Source organism: Trichomonas vaginalis, chromosome IV, assembly GCF_026262505.1.
Source record: "Trichomonas vaginalis G3 chromosome IV, whole genome shotgun sequence".
NCBI lineage: Eukaryota > Parabasalia > Trichomonadida > Trichomonadidae > Trichomonas > Trichomonas vaginalis.
This window is the reverse complement of record NC_067206.1, coordinates 39443107-39462479: the sequence shown is the minus strand read 5'-3', so window position 1 is coordinate 39462479 and position 19373 is coordinate 39443107. Positions and strand designations below refer to the sequence as shown.

The window sequence follows — 19373 nt, the reverse complement described above, 5'->3', positions numbered from 1 at the left end:
ACTAATTCAATATATCATATTATATGAAAAATATCAAATTTTAACAAATTCCTATACATTTATAAATATTCATGAGGAGATTAACTTTGGTTTACTACACATGAAAAGGAATTTGTTTCAGAATTAAAAAAACAAACAAAAAATTTTATATAAAACAAAAAAGAGAAATAAAAGATATAAAATTAAGCAACAAGGAATAGATCTATTGATGTTCCGCTGCTAGACAAGTAGTTTGCAATCAATGTTGTGTTCGGAATTCTCAAGTTTGGTATGTGAGCAGTTGCAAACGCAGTTGCATCGATTCTGAATATGTCGAATGCCTGTTCCACGAATTGGAGGTCCAGAGTGTCAGGAAGGAAGTCGCATTGTGTGCAAGCGTAATTTCCAAGATACATCACTTGTTTTTCGCCGCGAGCGAACACAACTGATGTGAATACATTTGACTTGTACTTCTTGGATATTGTTTTGACCGCTTCTCTGATTTTGAGAGAGAAATCAGCACAATTTGTAATGAAAGTCCATCTTCCTTGGATTTGTACATCGGGGTTCGTCATAAATAGAATTGTGTCATCTCTGACGTGGACCCTCATGAAAAGTTGTCCTGATTCGCAAATTTCGTCGCATTGTTCAATTACAGCTTTGTAAAACGATTCCACGAACTGCGGCTCGACCTTTGCGCTCCAGCTAGAGATATTCGTAAGTCTAACCAGCACAACTAAGAAAGGAGCCGCGTTAATTTGGATAATATGTGGAAAATCTTTATCTGGGCTGATTACGGATGGGAATAATTTGGAGAACGGACTAATATTCTTGTCTCCGCCAGAATTAATGAACGGAGAGAGAACAGATGGCAATCTGAAAACGGCAAAGCTCTTTAGAGTCGTCATCGTTGCTCCGCAGTAAGATGGGATGACGTAGATGTAGGATCCATCCTGGCTTTTGATCTGCTGTGGCTCGCTGGACGGGAATTGTTTTAATTTTTCAATTGTCCGCATGATTTCGGATCCAGTGACGATACCAAATGGTTGGCCGTCAAATTTGGAGCCATTTGTGATTCCCATTTCTTGGTTTGCGAGGTTTGTTGAGAATGTAACTGTAAAATCGGAATTTGCCTCAACAAACAAGAAAGGAAGCGATGCATTATTAACAGGGACTATGGAAGAAAGGGATTCCTGCTCTCCAGCGAAATCTGTGAACACGGATAACAAATTAATTCTTTCTCCACGGGAAGCGTCCATTTGGCGACCAGTATTAACCTGTATATGGATAATAATGATGAAAGAGAATATAGTCAGAAGCAGAACAACCATCCATGTGATGTAATAAATATTCGAAACATTATAAAAAGGATCTTGAAGAGTCCTGAGGTTGATAAATGTTTGGTTGATCTCAGTGATTGGATAAACATCATTCATGGTCGGATCTTTCAACGTATAACCCGTAATGAAGGAAACTATGTCAGTTGTGAGCAAAGCAGCATAAGAAGCAGCTTCTGAGTCTCTTAATAATATGTCCATGTGGTGGTCGCTGTTGGAAATCATCTGCGGGAATTGCGGAGAGCTTGGAGATGTCGAATTTTGGAAAACAACGGCGCTGAGCCACAACATGATCATGTCCATGCGCTCAAAGTACACGTAGCTCTTAGTTCTGAAGTTGTAGTCCGAAAGAGTCCGCCCGTAAACGACAAATCCGGCTGTGAAGAAAATAATGAAAGCTGCGAGGGTCAGGAAGAAACCGACGACGATATCGGTTGAGGCCGACCACTCAATGATCGATTCTCGGCCAGGAATTACTGATCTTTGGATGGATTTCGTATCTAAGCCCGCAAACTCTTCAATCTTCTTCTTGGAGAAGGTCTTGAACACCTCGAACGTTCTGTGAAGGTGCCTGGCGTAGATGTAAAGAGCAAATACAAAGAATATCACAAATATGACGAAAGAAAGGAAATAAAGGACAAACCATGACAGGATGGGTATGGAGATGCGATTGGTAAACGCGGTATCGAAGAAATCGTAATAATCCATCAAGGATTTATCCAAATCGTAAAAAATCGAATTATTAAGGAGAAGAGAGTTCACAGCGCCCGTCTGATTGGATAACAAGGTCAAATTCATGTAAGTATCGATCAATTGACCAAGAGTTGTGTTACTAATTTCGTAATTCATGAATTTGTACAATCCGCCGCTTTTTACCTTCTTAAATTGGTCGACAAGGTAAAGAGTGTTGGTGTAGTACTTCGATAAGCGTGGAACTGACTCAGGAGTGTACAATTCGCTCTGCATCAAGGTAAAATTCTCCATAAACTGCTGGAATTCGAAGAAATCAGTTCGATTCTTTCCAGACAATGTATAACAATACAGAAGAAACACTAAAAGTGAAAGGGAAGCCAAAAATATAATAACAACAATCGTATTAAAAACAGAGTGAGTCACGGAACGCTGGTACGTTGGCTCTATGTTCTCATCGCATACGAATGATGGTATAACTTTAGACTGGTATTTGGAATATTCGTATAATCTGAATTTTAAGCGTCCAATTTCACCAGAGATCTCTGGAAGTGACTCGAAGTCTGACAGCCATAGCGATGCCCAAAAATCTTTCTCTTTCTTCTCGATTTTCTTCGTATATTTCTGTATAACTTCCATAACTTGGGGAAAAGATTCGATTGTGAGAGCTCCGATCCTGGAATCGAAGGAGTTTATGAATATCCTGCCTTCTGCTGTTCCGATGGCCCGTTTTCGGATTTCTTCGTTGACATAATGTTGAGTTTGGTCATCCAACGAATAATAGCCTCTCGCGAGCACCATGAGCTGCACGAAATTAAGTTTCTCGATTTCGTCTCTCGGAACTGAAGCTTTTGACTTACGAAATCTATGCAAGCCGAATAATCTTCCAAGATCTCCATGGGAGTGCTCGTAACATAACCTGCAGCAGTACATAATGGCTGTTATGACCACAGCAATCGCAAAAATGATGATTACGCCAAGAGGAGTTGCATATTTCGTAAAAGCACGGACAATGGCACATCCTGTGCAGAAGAAAATGTAGAAGCATGAAAGAATAGACACAAGTTTCGTTTGGTAAGGCAAAACAATGAAGATATAAATATCAACAGCAACAAAGACAATTGTAAGGATAACTAGTAGTATATTGTTGGGGTTTTCGAGGAAGCTGACTGTATGCTGAACGATAAGTATGAAAAAGTTCGTAATTAAGGCAGAAAAAGTATCCCTAAGGAAATAAATATGAGTAACGCGATATGCTGAGCTAGAATTCATGAGAGAGCCAAGGACAGCATAAAGCAAGATTGTTAATTCGCCAATTAAAGCTGCATAAAAAGAATATGAATTTTCTGAAACAGATAAGTAAGCCATTGATGCAGTAAAGGCCTTTCCGAAGATAGGAACAATAAATGGCAAAATGTAGAATGAAAGAATGCTATAAGTTCGTTTTATTGTCGATGAAGGTAAAGCTGTTGTTAAAAGTACAATAATGATAAACAGATAAAGAACAAATATGAATGCACCAATCAAAAAGTAAAACCAGACAATAACTATGACTTCATCTGTGTTTGGGTACGTTGGAGAGCCTGTAAAGATGATATAGATGATGTAAATGCCTGTGGACTTATCGCCTTTGAAGTATGTCATGAGTGTTGGGAAAATTGTCGTAAACATATAGATTAAAAACAAAATTATTGTAAAAATAACGTTAAATACTGGTCGACGGTGAATGAATAGATGAGACTCGTTTAAAACAGCAAATAAGGAATCAAATTTAAATCCTACTGAAATTTGACTCAGTTTTTCTGATTTTTCATCCATAAATTTTCTAAAAAAGTGACAAATTTCATGAGGTTTACAGAATGTTTGATTACGGAATGGATTAATCAAATATTGGACTGCTCTTCTCTCAAAAAATCCATATAACAATTGTTTCCACACTAAAATTTGTTATCAACTAAATATTTCTAGAAATTTATCATTTATATCAATGATTAATAGCAGTACTATACCATAAATGTCTGTCCTCCTCCTTCCAGACAACTTGATGAACCCAGAAAACAATTTTTACTTAAAATTATCAATACATCTGAATATTTCCATATTTTTGCTATTGAAATTTGAATCAAATGTTCACTTAAAAAACATAATCCTTATGTATTGGCTTTTCTCAAAACTTTTATAAACTTTCATTGAATTCTTTAGCTTTTTGAGATCCTATTAAGCTCACAGGCTTGTGTGAAAACATTTAAAAAAAAAAAAAAAAAAAAAAAAAAGGGAGTGGGGCTTCCAGGCACTTCGTGCCCTCTAGCCCCTAAGAAACTAGAGGAGGAATGAGACAAAGACCAGATGAAAAAAATAAAATATTATAATAAAATTAAATTTTTAGTCTTAAATTGTTTTTTTATTCGGTATATTCTGAATCTTGAATGTCTTGGAAATTTTCTTCTTCTTCGCTCTCTGAGGTGAGGATTTCTTCGACTTCTTCTTCTTCGCCATTGGGATCAACAAATCCTGCAATGAAAACTTTGTATATACCTTCTTGAGGAGTCTCTATGATGAAAGTCGTATTGTTGAGGAAATGGAACTCGACATCTTGAACAAATTGGCAACTGCTGTGTGTGAATTTTGCAATTGTGAGAGGCTTTCCTTTATAGCCCTTGGGAAAGCTTGAGATAGTTACTGTTCCTCCATATGGAACTCTGGCAGGAATATCTAAAGCAACAGTTGTTATAACGTGGAAATTGTCTACGAATTGAGGCATAGGTTCAATGCAGTATAGTCGTTTTGACTGGTTGTCTTTTGTGTAGAAATATAAATAGAATGACCTTTCACCATGTTCATTCAATTCTTCCAAATAATTGTATGAATTTGGATATAAACGGACAAATTCAGCAACTTTAACTTCTTGTAAATGCTTCTGCAAGTTCTTTGGAAACAAGTGAATGAACTGGTCAATAGCTTGCAACGCTATGAGATTGGCAGTAACGGGTAAATATGAAGCAAACATGTCAACAAGTACGCCAGGGTCTTTGATTTCGTTTTCAAGAGGCTGAATGGCATCCATGACAGCTTGAAACATCTCGTTATAATCTCGATTGTCTTCTGAACCCCACTGTTCATTTAACTTATCTAACAATTCTAACCTTTGCTTTGCGTATTTTCTACGAACTTTCTCTGAAAGAGGAGTGTCGCTATCTTGTGTGTCTTGAATTTGAGACTTAAATTGTTTGCAAAAGGCGAGATATCGTGTTTGCGACCTAGTGGTCATTGCAGAATGTGTTTCTGTATGTTCGATTGGATGTGTTTCTGTATTTTCGGGTGGTTGTGTTTCTGTATGTTCGATTGGAGTCTGATTGGTATGAACTTCTTCTGAAAATGCTTCTGTTCCGATAGTTGTTGTTGCTTGACCTGTTGGCTGAGCTGTATCTGTTGTGTTTTGAGAAGAAGAACTCAAATTGTTGGACAATTTGTTTGCAATTGTATGAGGAAGTTGCTTTGGTATTATAGGAGGTCGTAAGGGTTTTGAGAATGGTGAGACATAAGTTGTAGGAACTTTAACTGCAGAGGTAGTCGACGAATTGTTTGCAATTGTATGAGGAAGTTGCTTTGGTATTATAGGAGGTTGTAAGGGTTTTGAGAATGGTGAGACATAAGTTGTAGGAACTTTAACTGCAGAGGTAGTCGACGAATTGTTTGCAATTGTATGAGGAAGTTGCTTTGGTATTATAGGAGGTTGTAAGGGTTTTGAGAATGGTGAGACATAAGTTGTAGGAACTTTAACTGCAGAGGTAGTCGACGAATTGTTTGCGACACTTTTTCTTCCTTCCATTAGACAAAAATAAACTGTTTTTTTCGGACTACTCATAGAAAAGTTTAAAATAAACCGTTTTCGTCAACGGAGACCCCCTCTATTTTTTTATTTTATTTAATAGTTACCGTTGGAAAACCGTTCCATCTCAAATATTGAATGAACTATAAACGTTTTTTGTTTTCTATATATACTTTTTTGTCCAACGGTAAAACTTTTTACACAACGGTTTTTGAGAGTCGTCGCTGTTGACCGAGTAGTTTTTTGTGCTGAACAAAAAGTGTCATATAAACATCTGTCAAAAACCGCTTTTTAACTTCACTTAAAATGCCACGTAAGCTACGTAAGAATATACGTAAGAGGAAGAGAGCATTGAAACATCCAATAGTAAAACTGACACCACAACAACAGTTGCAACAACAAATGCTGAATGACCCCACTATGTTGCAACAAATGTCAAGCAACCCTATGCTTTTAAACCGAGTTATTGGTGCACAGAGTGGAGGTTTAAGAGCGGCACTTTTAGCGAAAATGGCAGGCTATGGTGGAGCTGCAGACGGAACAGCTTATAACCCTCAAAGTCAAATGAATTTGAGTTCACTCAAAAATCAAATAACAGATGTCAAAAAGTCAAACATAGACATACAGAAACAAATAAGTGAAAACGAAAAGAAACTAGAATATGACAGACACACAAAGAAACTCAATGAGTTAAACGTAGAGAAAAAGAAGAAAGAAGAACAACTGAAAGAACTAAGTACAGAGGAATATGCGAAAAAAGTGTCAGAAAAAGCAGCAGAAGAAGTAGCAAAAATGGAACAAGATGTCATAAATTTGAAAAACCATACTACTCAATATAAAACTGAAAGATGAAGAAATAAAACAAAAAGCCCTGAAGACATATATGGATAGCGATGAGTATAAAAAAGAAGTTGAAGCAAATGTAAAGGCAGAAAAACTTTTACAGTTGCAAAACCAAACCGTACAGTATGAAAACTTAGCACAAGAAAGTAAAAATAACGACGCGGCTATGCAAAAGGCAATGAAAAGCGCAGAATATATAAAAGCTAACAATGACTGGTTAGATGCCCAAGCCAACGCTAAAGCAGCCCAACTCATAGGGTCAATAAGGACAAAAATACAAGCGGATGAAGACAGTTCAAATGAAGCTTTAACAAATGCTGACTTTAAGAACGCCTTCGAAGCTCTTCATAGTAAGGTGAAACTAGTGAACGACTTCTCATCTGGAAAGAAACTGAAGTCTGAAGGTTTCGACAAAGAGTTAAAAGAAGTAGCACAAAATATGACGAAAATAACAGATGCAGCAACGAGACAGGCAGTTCAAAGTGCCTATGACGCCGTTAGAGCAACTGTTGTGGAAAGTCAAGAAAAAGAGTTACAACAGACCAAAACAGACCTAGTAAATGCTTTCTTAAGAACGAAAAGTCAGGTAGGACATTACGCTGCAGATGGAACATATGTGCCAGCTGGTGGAACTTATATACCAGCTGGTGGAACTTATATACTAGCTAGTGGAACTTATATACCACCAAACCCTCCAAGAGAAGCACCTGCACCAGGACTACCTAGAACATTTACATCGTCACATGGACACAGACACAGGCATGCACAACAACCAGCACAACAACCACCTCCACAACCAACAGTTCAAAACACTGCACAACAACCAACACAACAACCAGCACAGCAACCAACAGTTCAAAACCCTGCACCACAACCAACAGTTCAAAACACTGCACCACAACCAACAGTTCAAAACACTGCACCACAACCACAAACAGAGCAAGGACATAAAAGAAGTAGAGAACAAGGAAACCAAGAATTCTTAAAAATGCTAAAGGAAAAATATGGTTACCCAGATACTATTGACTTTAGTGACAGATATAAAGAAGCTATTAGAAAGTTCAAGGAAGAAAATACTGACCCGAACCTATTTAGCTTTATGGCTCAGCATAAAATCGGATATAATTTCAAACCTGGAAAATACAAGCTCGCTAAGGGATATGATTTAATAGCATATCGTCCAAATGACATGACTGAATTTACTCCGAGATATTTTATGTCAGAGATAAATGATGATTCAACTATCTTCATGAAACGCGTAAAAAATAGAGACGGAACGAAAGAAGAAAGGCTTATGAATGCAGATGACTTAAATAGGGAACTTGTTAAAAACGGTCTCGGAATATATGAAATGCCAGCAGATGAGGTACAAGAAACTCCACAGGAAGAAGTTCAGATACAACCAGACATGGAAGAAATAGTTCAGCAACAACAGCTAGAAGAGCCTGAAGGAAACGAACAAGTCCTTCCTTTGGAAACTAACTTCACAGAACTAGATGAAGATTTGGAACAGCCGAAAAATCTTGACCCTCAACAAGAGTATGCGGAGAATATGGAATATTTCCAAGAGTCTAAAAAAAATTCGGCTGACATAGTAGAAGAATATCGAAAAATGTTTGCCGACATACAAAAGACTCCAACATCAGATGAAAATATCCAGCATAGAATGGAAGAACTGAAAAAAAATGTACACAAATACAACAACCCTTTTTACTTACGAGCATTTAACGTTCAATCTTCGGATGAACTCGGTGAAAATAAAAGGTTAAATTTCAAGAAAACATATAGAAATGAAACATTGTTTAAAGTTCATTCAGAACCTAACCAAGATGGAAACAAACCTACTTTTGTTTCTGCAGACGATGGAACTACAATGAGATGGGGTCATAAAGCTAATCCAGATAGGTGGTTCATAAACTTACAACCACAATTCCAAGAAGTTGTAGACGCAATGGAAGTCAATGGTGAACGAGATATAGCTGGTATTTTAAGCGCGGCTTTAATGCCATTGAAAGATATGAAACATGCAGATATTTTGGACCAGTATGAAATGAACATGGCTGATGGAAATATAACACCTGACGTTCTAGAACATTTATCTCAAAGAACTACACAGAACCATAGAGATGGTATATTTGGTGAAGAGTTTAGAAAGAAAGTTAGGGAGAGAGAAGGAAGAGAACCTATTGTACATGACCTTGCAAACGAAAGTTTGCAAAATGTCATAAAAACTTACTTTGCAGACAATGAACTGAGAAGGGATGAATATTTAAGAAAAACTCAAATGGACAGTACCAAATGAAATGTTAGTATTGAAAAACATGTTCCTTGACAAAATAAAACCAACTACAGAAATAAACGACGCAAGACTGAAAGATTGGGTAAAAGCTTTCCCATTCACAAAAGATATTGTTGGTAACATGGAAAGAAAACCAGAATGGCTACAAAAACATATATTTGGAAACGAGCATATTCCATATGGACAGGCACTGTTTGAAGAGCTTGAACCAGAAACTCAGGACAGAGTCATGCAAACAATAAGCGACGACTCAAATACAAACTATGACAAAATCTTTCTAGGATATAGGTTACCTGAGATGGGCGACCAGAGCCAAAAGGCAAAAAGGACATGGGAAATTTGCAACATACTAGATGAACATAATGCAAAGATGCAACAACTTCAAGCAGAGGGCAATGAAGGAAAAAGAAGAGTTAAAAACTCAGTCAGGAAGAAAGTAAAGCTTGGTCCACGTGGGTTCTATTATGACATATAAATCCAACTATTCTATATTTTTACTCATATGAAATGTACGCCGCTCAGAATATAACGCCAACAGTTTTGGATGCTATGAATGGAAATGTTTCCGAATGGTATAACGAATGCGACAATGCCATTAGAAGGTCAGAAATAGTTCCTGGAACTTACGAATATACAACTGCTGTTTCTTATGGAAACGTAGGTGAGTTTGGAGAAGGTTCTTCAACAACAGTAGATATTGCTTGCGACAGGTTTCATATAATTTCTATTGACAACTCTTTCTTATACGTGGAACAAGACATTGAAATAAAACCTTCTGCCAAGTTGTCTGACAAGAAAGGTTGCAATGGAATTTTCTATGTCGGATACCAATATGCTCCAGAAGTTTTCATGGGATATAAGATATATTCTAACTCTGACTTAGTTCAAACAGTAACATGGGCAAACTATGAATGGTTCGCTTTGAGAAACTCAGTACAACCACAAGCTAGAGAACAAACAGACCAGTATGCAACTATTGAGAAAATAAGAAGACTTGACCCTAACGTTCCAGGAGTTTATGTTAACCTTTCTGGACAAACTGCAGCAGCAGTAACCAAAGTAAAATTGAAACTTAGAGTTCCTTTGTCATCTTTCCTCATCTTCAGGTTTTTAAGATACTTGCCAAACTGGGCAAAAAATTTCTATCGAACTTACTCCAAGCAAAAATAACTTAGTCATTGCACCAACACAAGACCCATTCACTCTTACAGAAGTAGTGGGAACAAATAAAATGTCATTCGCCGACTTTTGCAAAAACAAAGTTGACTTAGACTTTGGTTTCTCAAACCTCAACACTGAAGTAAACTATTATTTCAATGCTGCTGGAGATGCTTGGGACCCAGTTAAGTTCACATGCGAAAAATTTGAATGCAAGAGAATAGAAAGCAGACTTGCAGTCTATATGTTGGACCCAGATATTTCAAATGCTTTAGCTGCCAAATATATTGCAGTTCCACTTATGTTCCCTATACACCAAATATCTGTCAAAGACTTTGCAGGTGAAGTTGGAAACCAAAGTGCTGACCCAGGTGCAAGAACAGATATTGCTTTAACAACTGCAATGAAACATGCAGATACTATGTTTGTACTGTTCAGACGAACTATAAATGACTATTCTTGCTTCTACAACCCTGGTATTAAATACCATATAAACATAGATGGCAAATATTATCCAAGAGAAGAATATTCTACAGTTGAGGATATGAGGTCATACAACTTGACATTAGATGCTATGAACTTTAACAACAACTTCACAACAACCATTAACCCTGAAATGCAAAGTTCTATTATGCCATATGTGAAAGTATGGACTCATACAGGAGGTCAAAAAACTCAATATACAAATGGAGACCGTTCAAACTTTTGGCTTGGCATTCCATTTGCTGACTCAGAAGACTTTATGGGTGGTATTTCAACTGTTGGTACTGTACAAATACAATATACTGGTGACAGAGACGGTCCAGATGAACTGAGAGCAAAGAAGTTTACAAAACCAATAGCACTTTTCACGGAAGATGCTCTTTTGAAGATTCGTTCGATGAAACCTGCTGGGGCTCCTCAGATTGGCATAACGACAGCTTCCATCGAGCAGATTTTGGCAGCAGGTCAGTAAGTTGTTCTTGAACTGACTTCTCTCCGTCAAATATTGACAGTACGCCAGTTTTGACATAAAATTGTAAGATAAACTTTCCTTTAGAAATATCGGTCAGTTTTGTTGTTATATTTTTGTCTGCTTCAAGAACTTTCACCATCTCGGTTATACCAACTTTCTTTGCTTTATGAAAATATTTTGGTTCAGCAAAGACTGCTATTCTATAACATTTTCCATTGTTTGTGTAAAGAACTACTCTGTCAATGAACTTGTATTGTTTGTGTGTGTAAACTTTGTTTGCTTCAATTCGAAGAGATACTCAAATACGTCCATCTTTTTATTCTAAGTAAAATGTCATTTCCGAAAAATAGAAGCGTGAGTGTTTCAAAAGGTTTAATGGCGGTGGCAGATGTGAAGTTAAATTCACCAACTCAAACAAACAGTCAAAGTGTTGTTGTCAATGTCAAAGAAAGAGATGTTGAAGTGGGGAAACCATACGAAGACGAAGATGGTATAACAATAGTTCCTGTAAAAGAACAACCAACATATCCTGAAGTTAGCAGAGACTTAAGTTCTGTTGCAGATATTCGAAACGACTACCAACAACTTAAAGACAAACTTAAAACTCAGGAGAAGATTTGTCAAGCTTTAGGTATAATGTTAAACTTGGTCGAACACAACCCTGTAAAAGTGAACTCATATGTCATCGCACCTCATGAAATTTTGAAAGAACTATTGAAACTTTTGACAGAGGCAGACGATATAAACATCAAAGAAATAGAACCCGACGTTAGTTGCTGTGGTGTTTCATATAATGTCATTGACAAGATATACGTTATGAAAGGAGGTGAAACGTTGAACTTAAAATATAGTTTCCCAGACGTCATAAAAATATTTGACGACCACAACATTTCATTAAAATTTACTTGCTAAGTAAATGGCAGAAGACATAGTGGTTTATACTATTACGACTAAAAACCCTGAGTCATATAATTCTATAACAACAAACTTACAAAGTCCTCAAGGACGATATTGTAAACTAACTTTAAACACGATGACGACTAAAGCCTGTTTTGCTCTTTTGACACCAGAAGACTTTGTTGTTGTGAATGGTAAAAAATACTTCTTTGAAGATACTTACTCAGATATACCACCAACAGGTTTTGTTGACTTATTTAATACTTTAAGGACGGATGTAACATGTGCTGCAACTAGAGCAGGTTTCATTATGTTTGGATGTCCGACTGAGTTTACTATAAACGATATGAGCTATAATACAAAACTTATATCTGGTTTTTACTACCAACAGTTTCCTATAACAGGAAAAGGTGTCATACAAGGTTTGTCTGTTCCATTGACTTTAAGTACACCTATTTTATATATTGTTTCAAACTTAGGTTCAAAGTGCTATTCGAATGTCGACAGAAACTACTATGACCAAAAGATACTCATGCGTATAAACAACACTTTCTCTGCTGGTTTGCCTATTGTTCATTCGAATGCAGAGTTTTCAGCTTTAGTAAACTCAAACACTTTAGCAAACATAAACTTAACCTTAGTTGACGCAAACTTTGTTCCTGTAAAACTTTTATGTCCTATGTATTTGTCAATGACGGCAGAAAGTTTCGAATTGGAAGATGCAACTGGTGAAAGTATTGTACTACAAGAACAACTTCAACAACAAATAGCTCAAGAACAACAAATGCAACAAATGGAACAAATGCAACAACAAAGTCAAGAATAAAAAAAATATTTTTTTTATTTTTATAAAAATGTACAGAATAGACGTTTCAGATTTTTATGACTTCCAAGCCTTCAGAAATATGTGTCCATTTAGAGACTATAACAAAGCAGTCGAGAATTTGAAACGTTTAGTCATTTATGTTGACTCTGCCCCAGAATGTTATGTCATGAAAGAATGGGATGTTGTCTTTAACAAACCAAGAGCAACCATAGTTTCAGAACAAGAATGTAGACAGAAACTTAAGAAAATAAAAGTCGTACAAGTTGGTATGAAGATGTTAGATGCTTGGGATATCTTATTGTCAAAGTTAGAAGATTTTTCAGTTCGTGGTATAAAGTTCTATACACCATCTCCAAAATTCTATTCTATCTTCACTGGATATAAATATGAACAAGTAGAATGGAAAGAAAATGTTATAGAAGCTTGGTTAGACCATGTCAAAGAAATTATATGCAATGGAAACGAAAGAGTCTATGAGTATATCTTATGTTGGTTTGCAAACATCTTACAATATCCAAGTGCTAAAAATGAAACTGCTCTCATTATAATTGGAAAACAAGGAACTGGTAAGAACACTTTCTTTACAGATATTTTGTGCAAACTGTTAGAGGGCTATTCGAACCCTAATATGACAAACTTAGAAAACATCTGCGGTAAATTTAACTCTTCAATAGAGAATATGAAACTTATAGTATGTAACGAACTTCAAAGTATAGATACAACAAAGGTTTTAAACTCAGATGCTTTGAAGAGTCTTATAACAGACAAAGTTGGAGTTGTTGAAAGAAAATATAAAGACCAAAGAGTTTGTGAAAATGTTGCAAATTTCATTATGGTTTCAAACAACGCCGTTCCGATGAAGTTAGAAAGTTCTGACAGAAGATATGTAGTTGTCAGAACGTCAGATTCTCATATGCAAGATACAGAATATTTTGACGACTTAGCAGAAACTTTGACACCTAACTTTTACAACCACTTGTTCTCATATTTCATGACATTAGATATTTCAAAGTTCAATCCAAGACAAATTCCACATACCGAAGAGAGACAAACATTGTTAGAAGCAAACAAGAGTGTATATGAACTTTATAGATGAGACTAACTTGAGTGTTTAGATGAAAGGTCATTGTACGATGAATATAAACAATATTGTCAAGAATATGGTTATATGGCAGCGTCTAAACGAACATTCTTGGCAAATGTCAAAAATCTTTTAGACATACAGAACGGCGTATATACAAAAAAATTTTTCTGAGTAAATTTAAAAAAAATATTTTTTATCCGATAGAAAAGATGACGAAATATATTTCAGTCAACAAGTACATGACAGAAGTCAAAGAAGAACTAGACCCATTCGCTTATTTGAATGTTTACTTCTACCATTTTGAAAAGTCTACATTTGACAAAGTTTGGAACATCGAACCAGTTAAGTTTGCTATTGTGACTAAAAATGGTGCGAAATTTGAAGACTTAGACATAGAAGGTTTGTTAGCAGTCAAAGAAAATTTTGACAGAAGGTTTTCAAACCTTAAAGAAGGCAAAGCATACAAACTTGTTATACCTTATGAACCAAAGAAAGCAGACGACTATGAATATTATGAGTCTAAGATAGTTGAAGTTCAAGGTAAATTGGGTAAAAAGATTTTAGAGTCTAAGCCAGTGTTTGCTCCTAAAGAGGAAGAGAACATTGACATTGACCCAGAAATGTTAAAAATAAAATTTTATTTTTACATGTCAAATTTCTTTTTCTCTGGCTCTGGTTCAGGTTCAGGTTCTTTCTTCCTTCTACTTTTCTCTTTCTTTCCTTTCTTCTTCTTCTTCTCTGGTGGAGTTATGTCAAATTTGGCGCAACCATATTTATGTAAAAGTTCTTTGTCCTTTAATAGCTCTTCTATTCTGTTTTCTATTTCATCTCAAGAACAGCGCATGTGTCTTCTTTGCATTCTAAGAACTTTTGTTGGACTTCATCTTTCCAAGAGGCGTCATCTCTGTCAACAAGTCTGTTGACAAACTTAAAGACTTCTCTGCCTAATGTTTTATGGTTCTTGTCATATTCCCAGAAACAGAACTTTAGAACAAATTCACCTTTCTTGTTTACACTATGTAAGATTTTATGGTCGACAGATGTTTTGCTGTCAAAAGTTGTCTCGAATATAGATAGCGAAATCGCTAGACATTTTCAAAAAGATAAAAATTTTAATTTTCTAAAAATATGTTAGAAAAAAAGTTTGCTGACATTGACAAGAAATTTGAGAATGTTTTAAACAAGAACAAGAGGAAGTTAGAAAATGCTCAGATAAAGCCTATACATGACAAGTTCTTATTTGCTCAGAATGGTATAACAGGTCTAATTGCACCACCTGGGTCGGGTAAGACTTTCACTTATCTTAAAATGGCTGCACAACAACAAGAACTAGATGAGAAGAACCCATTCTATGAGTTAGTTGTCATTTGTAGTACTTCTGGTCAATTTGACCAAAACCGTAAATTCGTTCAAAGATATTATAAAAAGTCTAAGTTAGTATCTATAAAAGACTCTGATTGTTAGATTGGATAAAGAAGTACCAAAAGAGAGTTTTGAAGTATAATGCTATAAATGAGTATGTCAATTCTAAGTTTAAAAGACCCAAATGAGGAAATGCAGAGAATATTAGAGAAGAAACACTTCAGAAACAAACAGAAAGAGATAGAATACATTTCGAAGAAATTGCAATCTTACGATTGGAAGACTACCCTCACAGATGTCTTCTTATCTTAGATGATTTCGCCTCTCATCCTTTGTTAAAGAACAGAGAACAAGACATGTGTCGAATTCTTAAGAAGCTCAGACACTTTAACATCTCTGTTGTCATTTGTGTACAGACAGCAAAGAGTTTAAGTAAGGATGTTAAAAGAATACTTACTGATATCATACTTTTTCCCTGGATTGTCCGAAGACGATTTCATGGAACTTATGAAAGAGTCCATGGCAGGTAAGTTTGACAGACATGAACTATGGAGAAGTACAAAGTCATACAAGACCCTCATACTTCTTTCAGAATTCACATCTACGCGAACAAAGTTCAAATTGTAAAAAGTCAAGCTTGAAAAATAAATGGTTCATTTACTCTGCTTGTTTGAAGTTGTCAAAATACTCTGTTATTTTTCACTGTTTTCATAGAGTTTTGGCTACCCCACCCCTGTAAAAGTCGGTCTAGAGAAATTCATGAAATTTGGTCATTTTTTTCAGCAAAAATATATTTTAGGGTAGAGGGTATATCTACCCCGTTTTCACCTCATTCTACCCCAGTTATTTTTATAAACGTTTTACATGGTAAACGTTATTTTTTAAATTTTGTGAAAACTCAACGGTTTGACACAAGCCCTAAAATATATTTTACTCAGAATTTTACTCAGAATTCAATAAAAATATATTTTAGGGTAGAAAGGGTAATCTACCCCGTTTTCTACCCTCATTTCTACCCAGTTATTTTATAAGCGTTTTACATGGAAACATTGTGAATTCGTGAAATTCTAAACAGTTTTGTAGCTTCTATTTTTCACGAAGGATATCGAATGTTTCAAATGCCGAAAGTTTCTTTATATTTCTTTGACATCTATCTAGAAGGAATCGTCAGCCTGGTTGGAATAGTTTTTGTTCAGAAATTCAACATGTCCATTTTTATTTCTGCTGGTTTTCTGCTCTTCTTTAAATCGCATAGTCGTTTCCATCTTTCTATCTCTTTGACGGAGTAGTTATATTTCCTCATTGCTGCTTTACATTTAGAACATTGGGGTTCATTTTTGCGTTATATTCTGAAACCTTACCGCTAAACTAAGGCGTCAATTGCTCTCTTTACTCAAACATAGCGGGTTTTTATTGTTTTTCCATACTTCCTCTTCTATCTTTATCTCTTATCTGCCATACACATATGCAACTAACGAAACAAAGTTGTCGTAGGTCTTAAACTCCCAGATTTATATATGTCAGAATTTCTTATATACCATTCGCAATCTTTGTCCATAACTTATTTGGTTGCAATGAAATCCATAGAAACTCATAGTTAACCTTTCGTATGAACTTCTTTATTTCTACTGAGTCAGTTGCTTTGACTTCATTTCTCGAATTCGGAATAGTGATTTTGTTGTTGGATTCATGGCAATTTGGGTAAATGGTCGATGAGGTCCTGCATTCATAAAGATACTGTTCATTGTTTCATCTTTCGCACAACAGTCAAATTACATGTTAAAAGTTCTTGCTTTATCTTCTGGATTTTGTTTCAAAGTATATGAAGAAGGAATGAAGCTTTTCATCTCTACTAACATAGAGTTGGATTCATGACTAAGAGTTTGGTGCTGTTGTTGTGAATCATTGTTGTTTTATCAAAATAAAAATAAAAAAAAAAAAAAAAACCTAACTTTATTTTTTATTTCGGGAAAATCATGAGAGTGTGAGAAAACATGTCGAAGAAGTCTTGACAAAACATTATGAAGAAGTCTTGACAAAACATTTAACGATGAAATTCATGAAAATTCAAGAGGGTAGAAAAGAGGGTAGAAGAAGGTTAGATCTAACCTTCTACCCTAAAATATATTTTTTGGGTCCTTTACACTCATTACGATGAAGAAGTCTTGACAAAACATTTTTTGAAGAAGTCTTGACAAACATTTACGAAGAGTCATGAAAATTCAAGAGGGTAGAAAAGAGGGTAGAAGACAGGTTAGATCTAACCTTCTACCCTAAAATATATTTTTGTGAAAAAAAATGGTTTCATTTACTCACAATATTTTGTACAAAAACGACCCCAAACTTTTAACTTCTTTTCTGCAGCTTCTAATGTTATCTTAGCAGAGTTCATATTCTCTAAATTCTCTCTTTAAATCTTCTTTGTTCCCATTGGTCTAGTTCTGATGGAGACTCTCTATAACCAGAACATTCTCACGTTCATGTTCTATTTGTTTTTCATGCATTTTTCTAACTTCTTCTTCAAACAAAGGTTTTTTGCTTCTCTACTGTATCTTCAAGTTTCTTCTCCATCTAACTTCTCATGAACTTCTCTTGTCTATGGAGTCCATAATTTTTCCAACTCTATACAATATTTTGGAGAAGCCCACAATTGCTATATAGTTTACGAAGTCTTGGGTCTACATACATTCCTCTAACCTGTTTTGATTTCATCCGGAATTCCTGCATGAACTTTGTATAAAAAGCAACCGCGCCGTTTTCCGCGGGTTGGTATATTCTTCAACAAAATGCCTTAAAATACTCTTCCAGGACTTATTTTCAACAACTTTCTAAAGTCTTTCCTAAACTGCTGACACATCTTTGTTGCATTTATATAACCAACCTGTCCTACGTAAGACTTCAATACCGTTATAGGTGCCTTTTGTGAATGTTTCGCCATTAGATTTGTCGTGAACGTTTTTGCTTCGACTGTCATTTCAGTTTTCTTACAATAAAAATAAAAAATATTTTTTGGTGGACGTCGGACATTCGTTTGTGGCTTAAACCGTCGGACCACAACGATAAAAATCTCTGCTCCTAGCAGTAACTGCTACTTGACAGTAGCAGTACTTTTACTGGACAGTAGCAGTACTTTTTTTCGACAGTAGCAGTACTTTTAACTGACAGTAGCAAGTACTTTTTACTGACAGTAGCAGAAGTACTTTTACTGACAGTAGCAGTACTTTATCGTCCGAAAACCCTCTCCAACATTTCCTTTTATTACTGCTCTCTAGCACGTACTTACTGAACGTAGCAGTATTTTACTGTACGTAGCAGTACTTTTACTGTCAGTAGCAGTACTTTTTTCTGACAGTAGCAGTACTTTTACTGACAGTAGGCAGTAACTTTTACTGAACAGTACCAGTCACTTTTACTGACAGTACAGTACTGCTGGAAGCAGTGAAGATTTGTTAATCGTCAACCTAAACAAATGTAACTATATCGTTCTATTTTCTTACTAGGGTCAACACCAAAAGTAACCTATGTAATGAAATTTTTCACTTGCATAAAAGGAAAAAACCTGCGCGCAATCGGGATTTGACCGAGGTCTGTCGACGCCTCTTTAAGAGGTAGCCCATACCACCTGAGCCTATGAGCTCGCTTACACTATTCACAAAAATAATTGTTTATGAGTTTTCTACGATGTTAGAAAAAATGTTATTTCTAATATCTTCACATTCAATAATTTTTCCAGCACTTTTCCGTAGTTAATATAGAAAGACAATTCGCAGTAAAATTTCTTCATCGATATAGTCCTACGCATTTGTAAAGAATATAGTCAACGGTTTTGTATCTGCTACTTTGTTCTTTGTTTTTTTCAACCTGAAAGCATTTTAATATATGGTCTAAAAATATACTGTTTTTAAAAATGGTATGCCATATAGCTTCTTCTGAAATTTGTTAAGAAGTATTTGAACGTATTTTCCATCTGTATCCTAACTAAGCGTTTACATAAGCATAGCCTGCTTAGTAAAATATACTTGTAATTTCCTATAGTTTACGCTGCCGGTAATAAAAGTAGAAAGAGTCTTTGTTTCTTCGCTATAGTAGTAAAATCAAACGGTATGCTTACCAC

General features: G+C 35.6%; 6 protein-coding genes and 2 pseudogenes across 8 annotated transcripts, besides 1 other annotated feature; 6 read left to right on the top strand and 2 right to left on the bottom strand.

The window, feature by feature from the left end:
- Window positions 1–141: 141 nt before the first annotated feature.
- TVAGG3_0250150 (uncharacterized protein) lies at window positions 142–3677 on the bottom strand (the record flags this gene model as incomplete). The annotated part of the gene is made up of 1 exon (XM_001303149.2): window positions 183–3677. The coding sequence occupies one exon, from the start codon at window positions 3675–3677 to the stop codon at window positions 183–185; it is 3495 nt and encodes a 1164-aa protein (XP_001303150.1).
- Window positions 3678–4407: 730 nt separating this feature from the next.
- On the bottom strand, window positions 4408–5610 carry TVAGG3_0250140 (attachment subunit-related family; the record flags this gene model as incomplete). The annotated part of the gene is made up of 1 exon (XM_051227998.1): window positions 4408–5610. A coding segment is annotated over one exon (1203 nt), but the record flags the coding sequence as incomplete, so codon positions are not given.
- A 452-nt stretch (window positions 5611–6062) lies between these two features.
- Window positions 6063–19373: part of a mobile genetic element that runs on past the window's edge.
- On the top strand, window positions 6142–9419 carry TVAGG3_0250130 (annotated as a pseudogene). Its single transcript has one exon. A coding segment is annotated over exon 1 (3278 nt).
- TVAGG3_0250120 (protein of unknown function, DUF4106 family) lies at window positions 11466–11796 on the top strand (the record flags this gene model as incomplete). The annotated part of the gene is made up of 1 exon (XM_051227997.1): window positions 11466–11796. A coding segment is annotated over one exon (331 nt), but the record flags the coding sequence as incomplete, so codon positions are not given.
- Window positions 12124–12813, top strand: TVAGG3_0250110 (uncharacterized protein; the record flags this gene model as incomplete). The annotated part of the gene is made up of 1 exon (XM_051227996.1): window positions 12124–12813. One exon carries the CDS (start codon window positions 12124–12126, stop codon window positions 12811–12813), a length of 690 nt encoding a protein of 229 aa, XP_051112982.1.
- TVAGG3_0250100 (uncharacterized protein) lies at window positions 12842–13565 on the top strand (the record flags this gene model as incomplete). Its single annotated transcript, XM_051227995.1, has 1 exon — window positions 12842–13565. A coding segment is annotated over one exon (724 nt), but the record flags the coding sequence as incomplete, so codon positions are not given.
- On the top strand, window positions 14107–14547 carry TVAGG3_0250090 (protein of unknown function, DUF4108 family; the record flags this gene model as incomplete). Its single annotated transcript, XM_051227994.1, has 1 exon — window positions 14107–14547. A coding segment is annotated over one exon (441 nt), but the record flags the coding sequence as incomplete, so codon positions are not given.
- On the top strand, window positions 15206–15900 carry TVAGG3_0250080 (annotated as a pseudogene). Its single transcript has one exon. A coding segment is annotated over exon 1 (695 nt).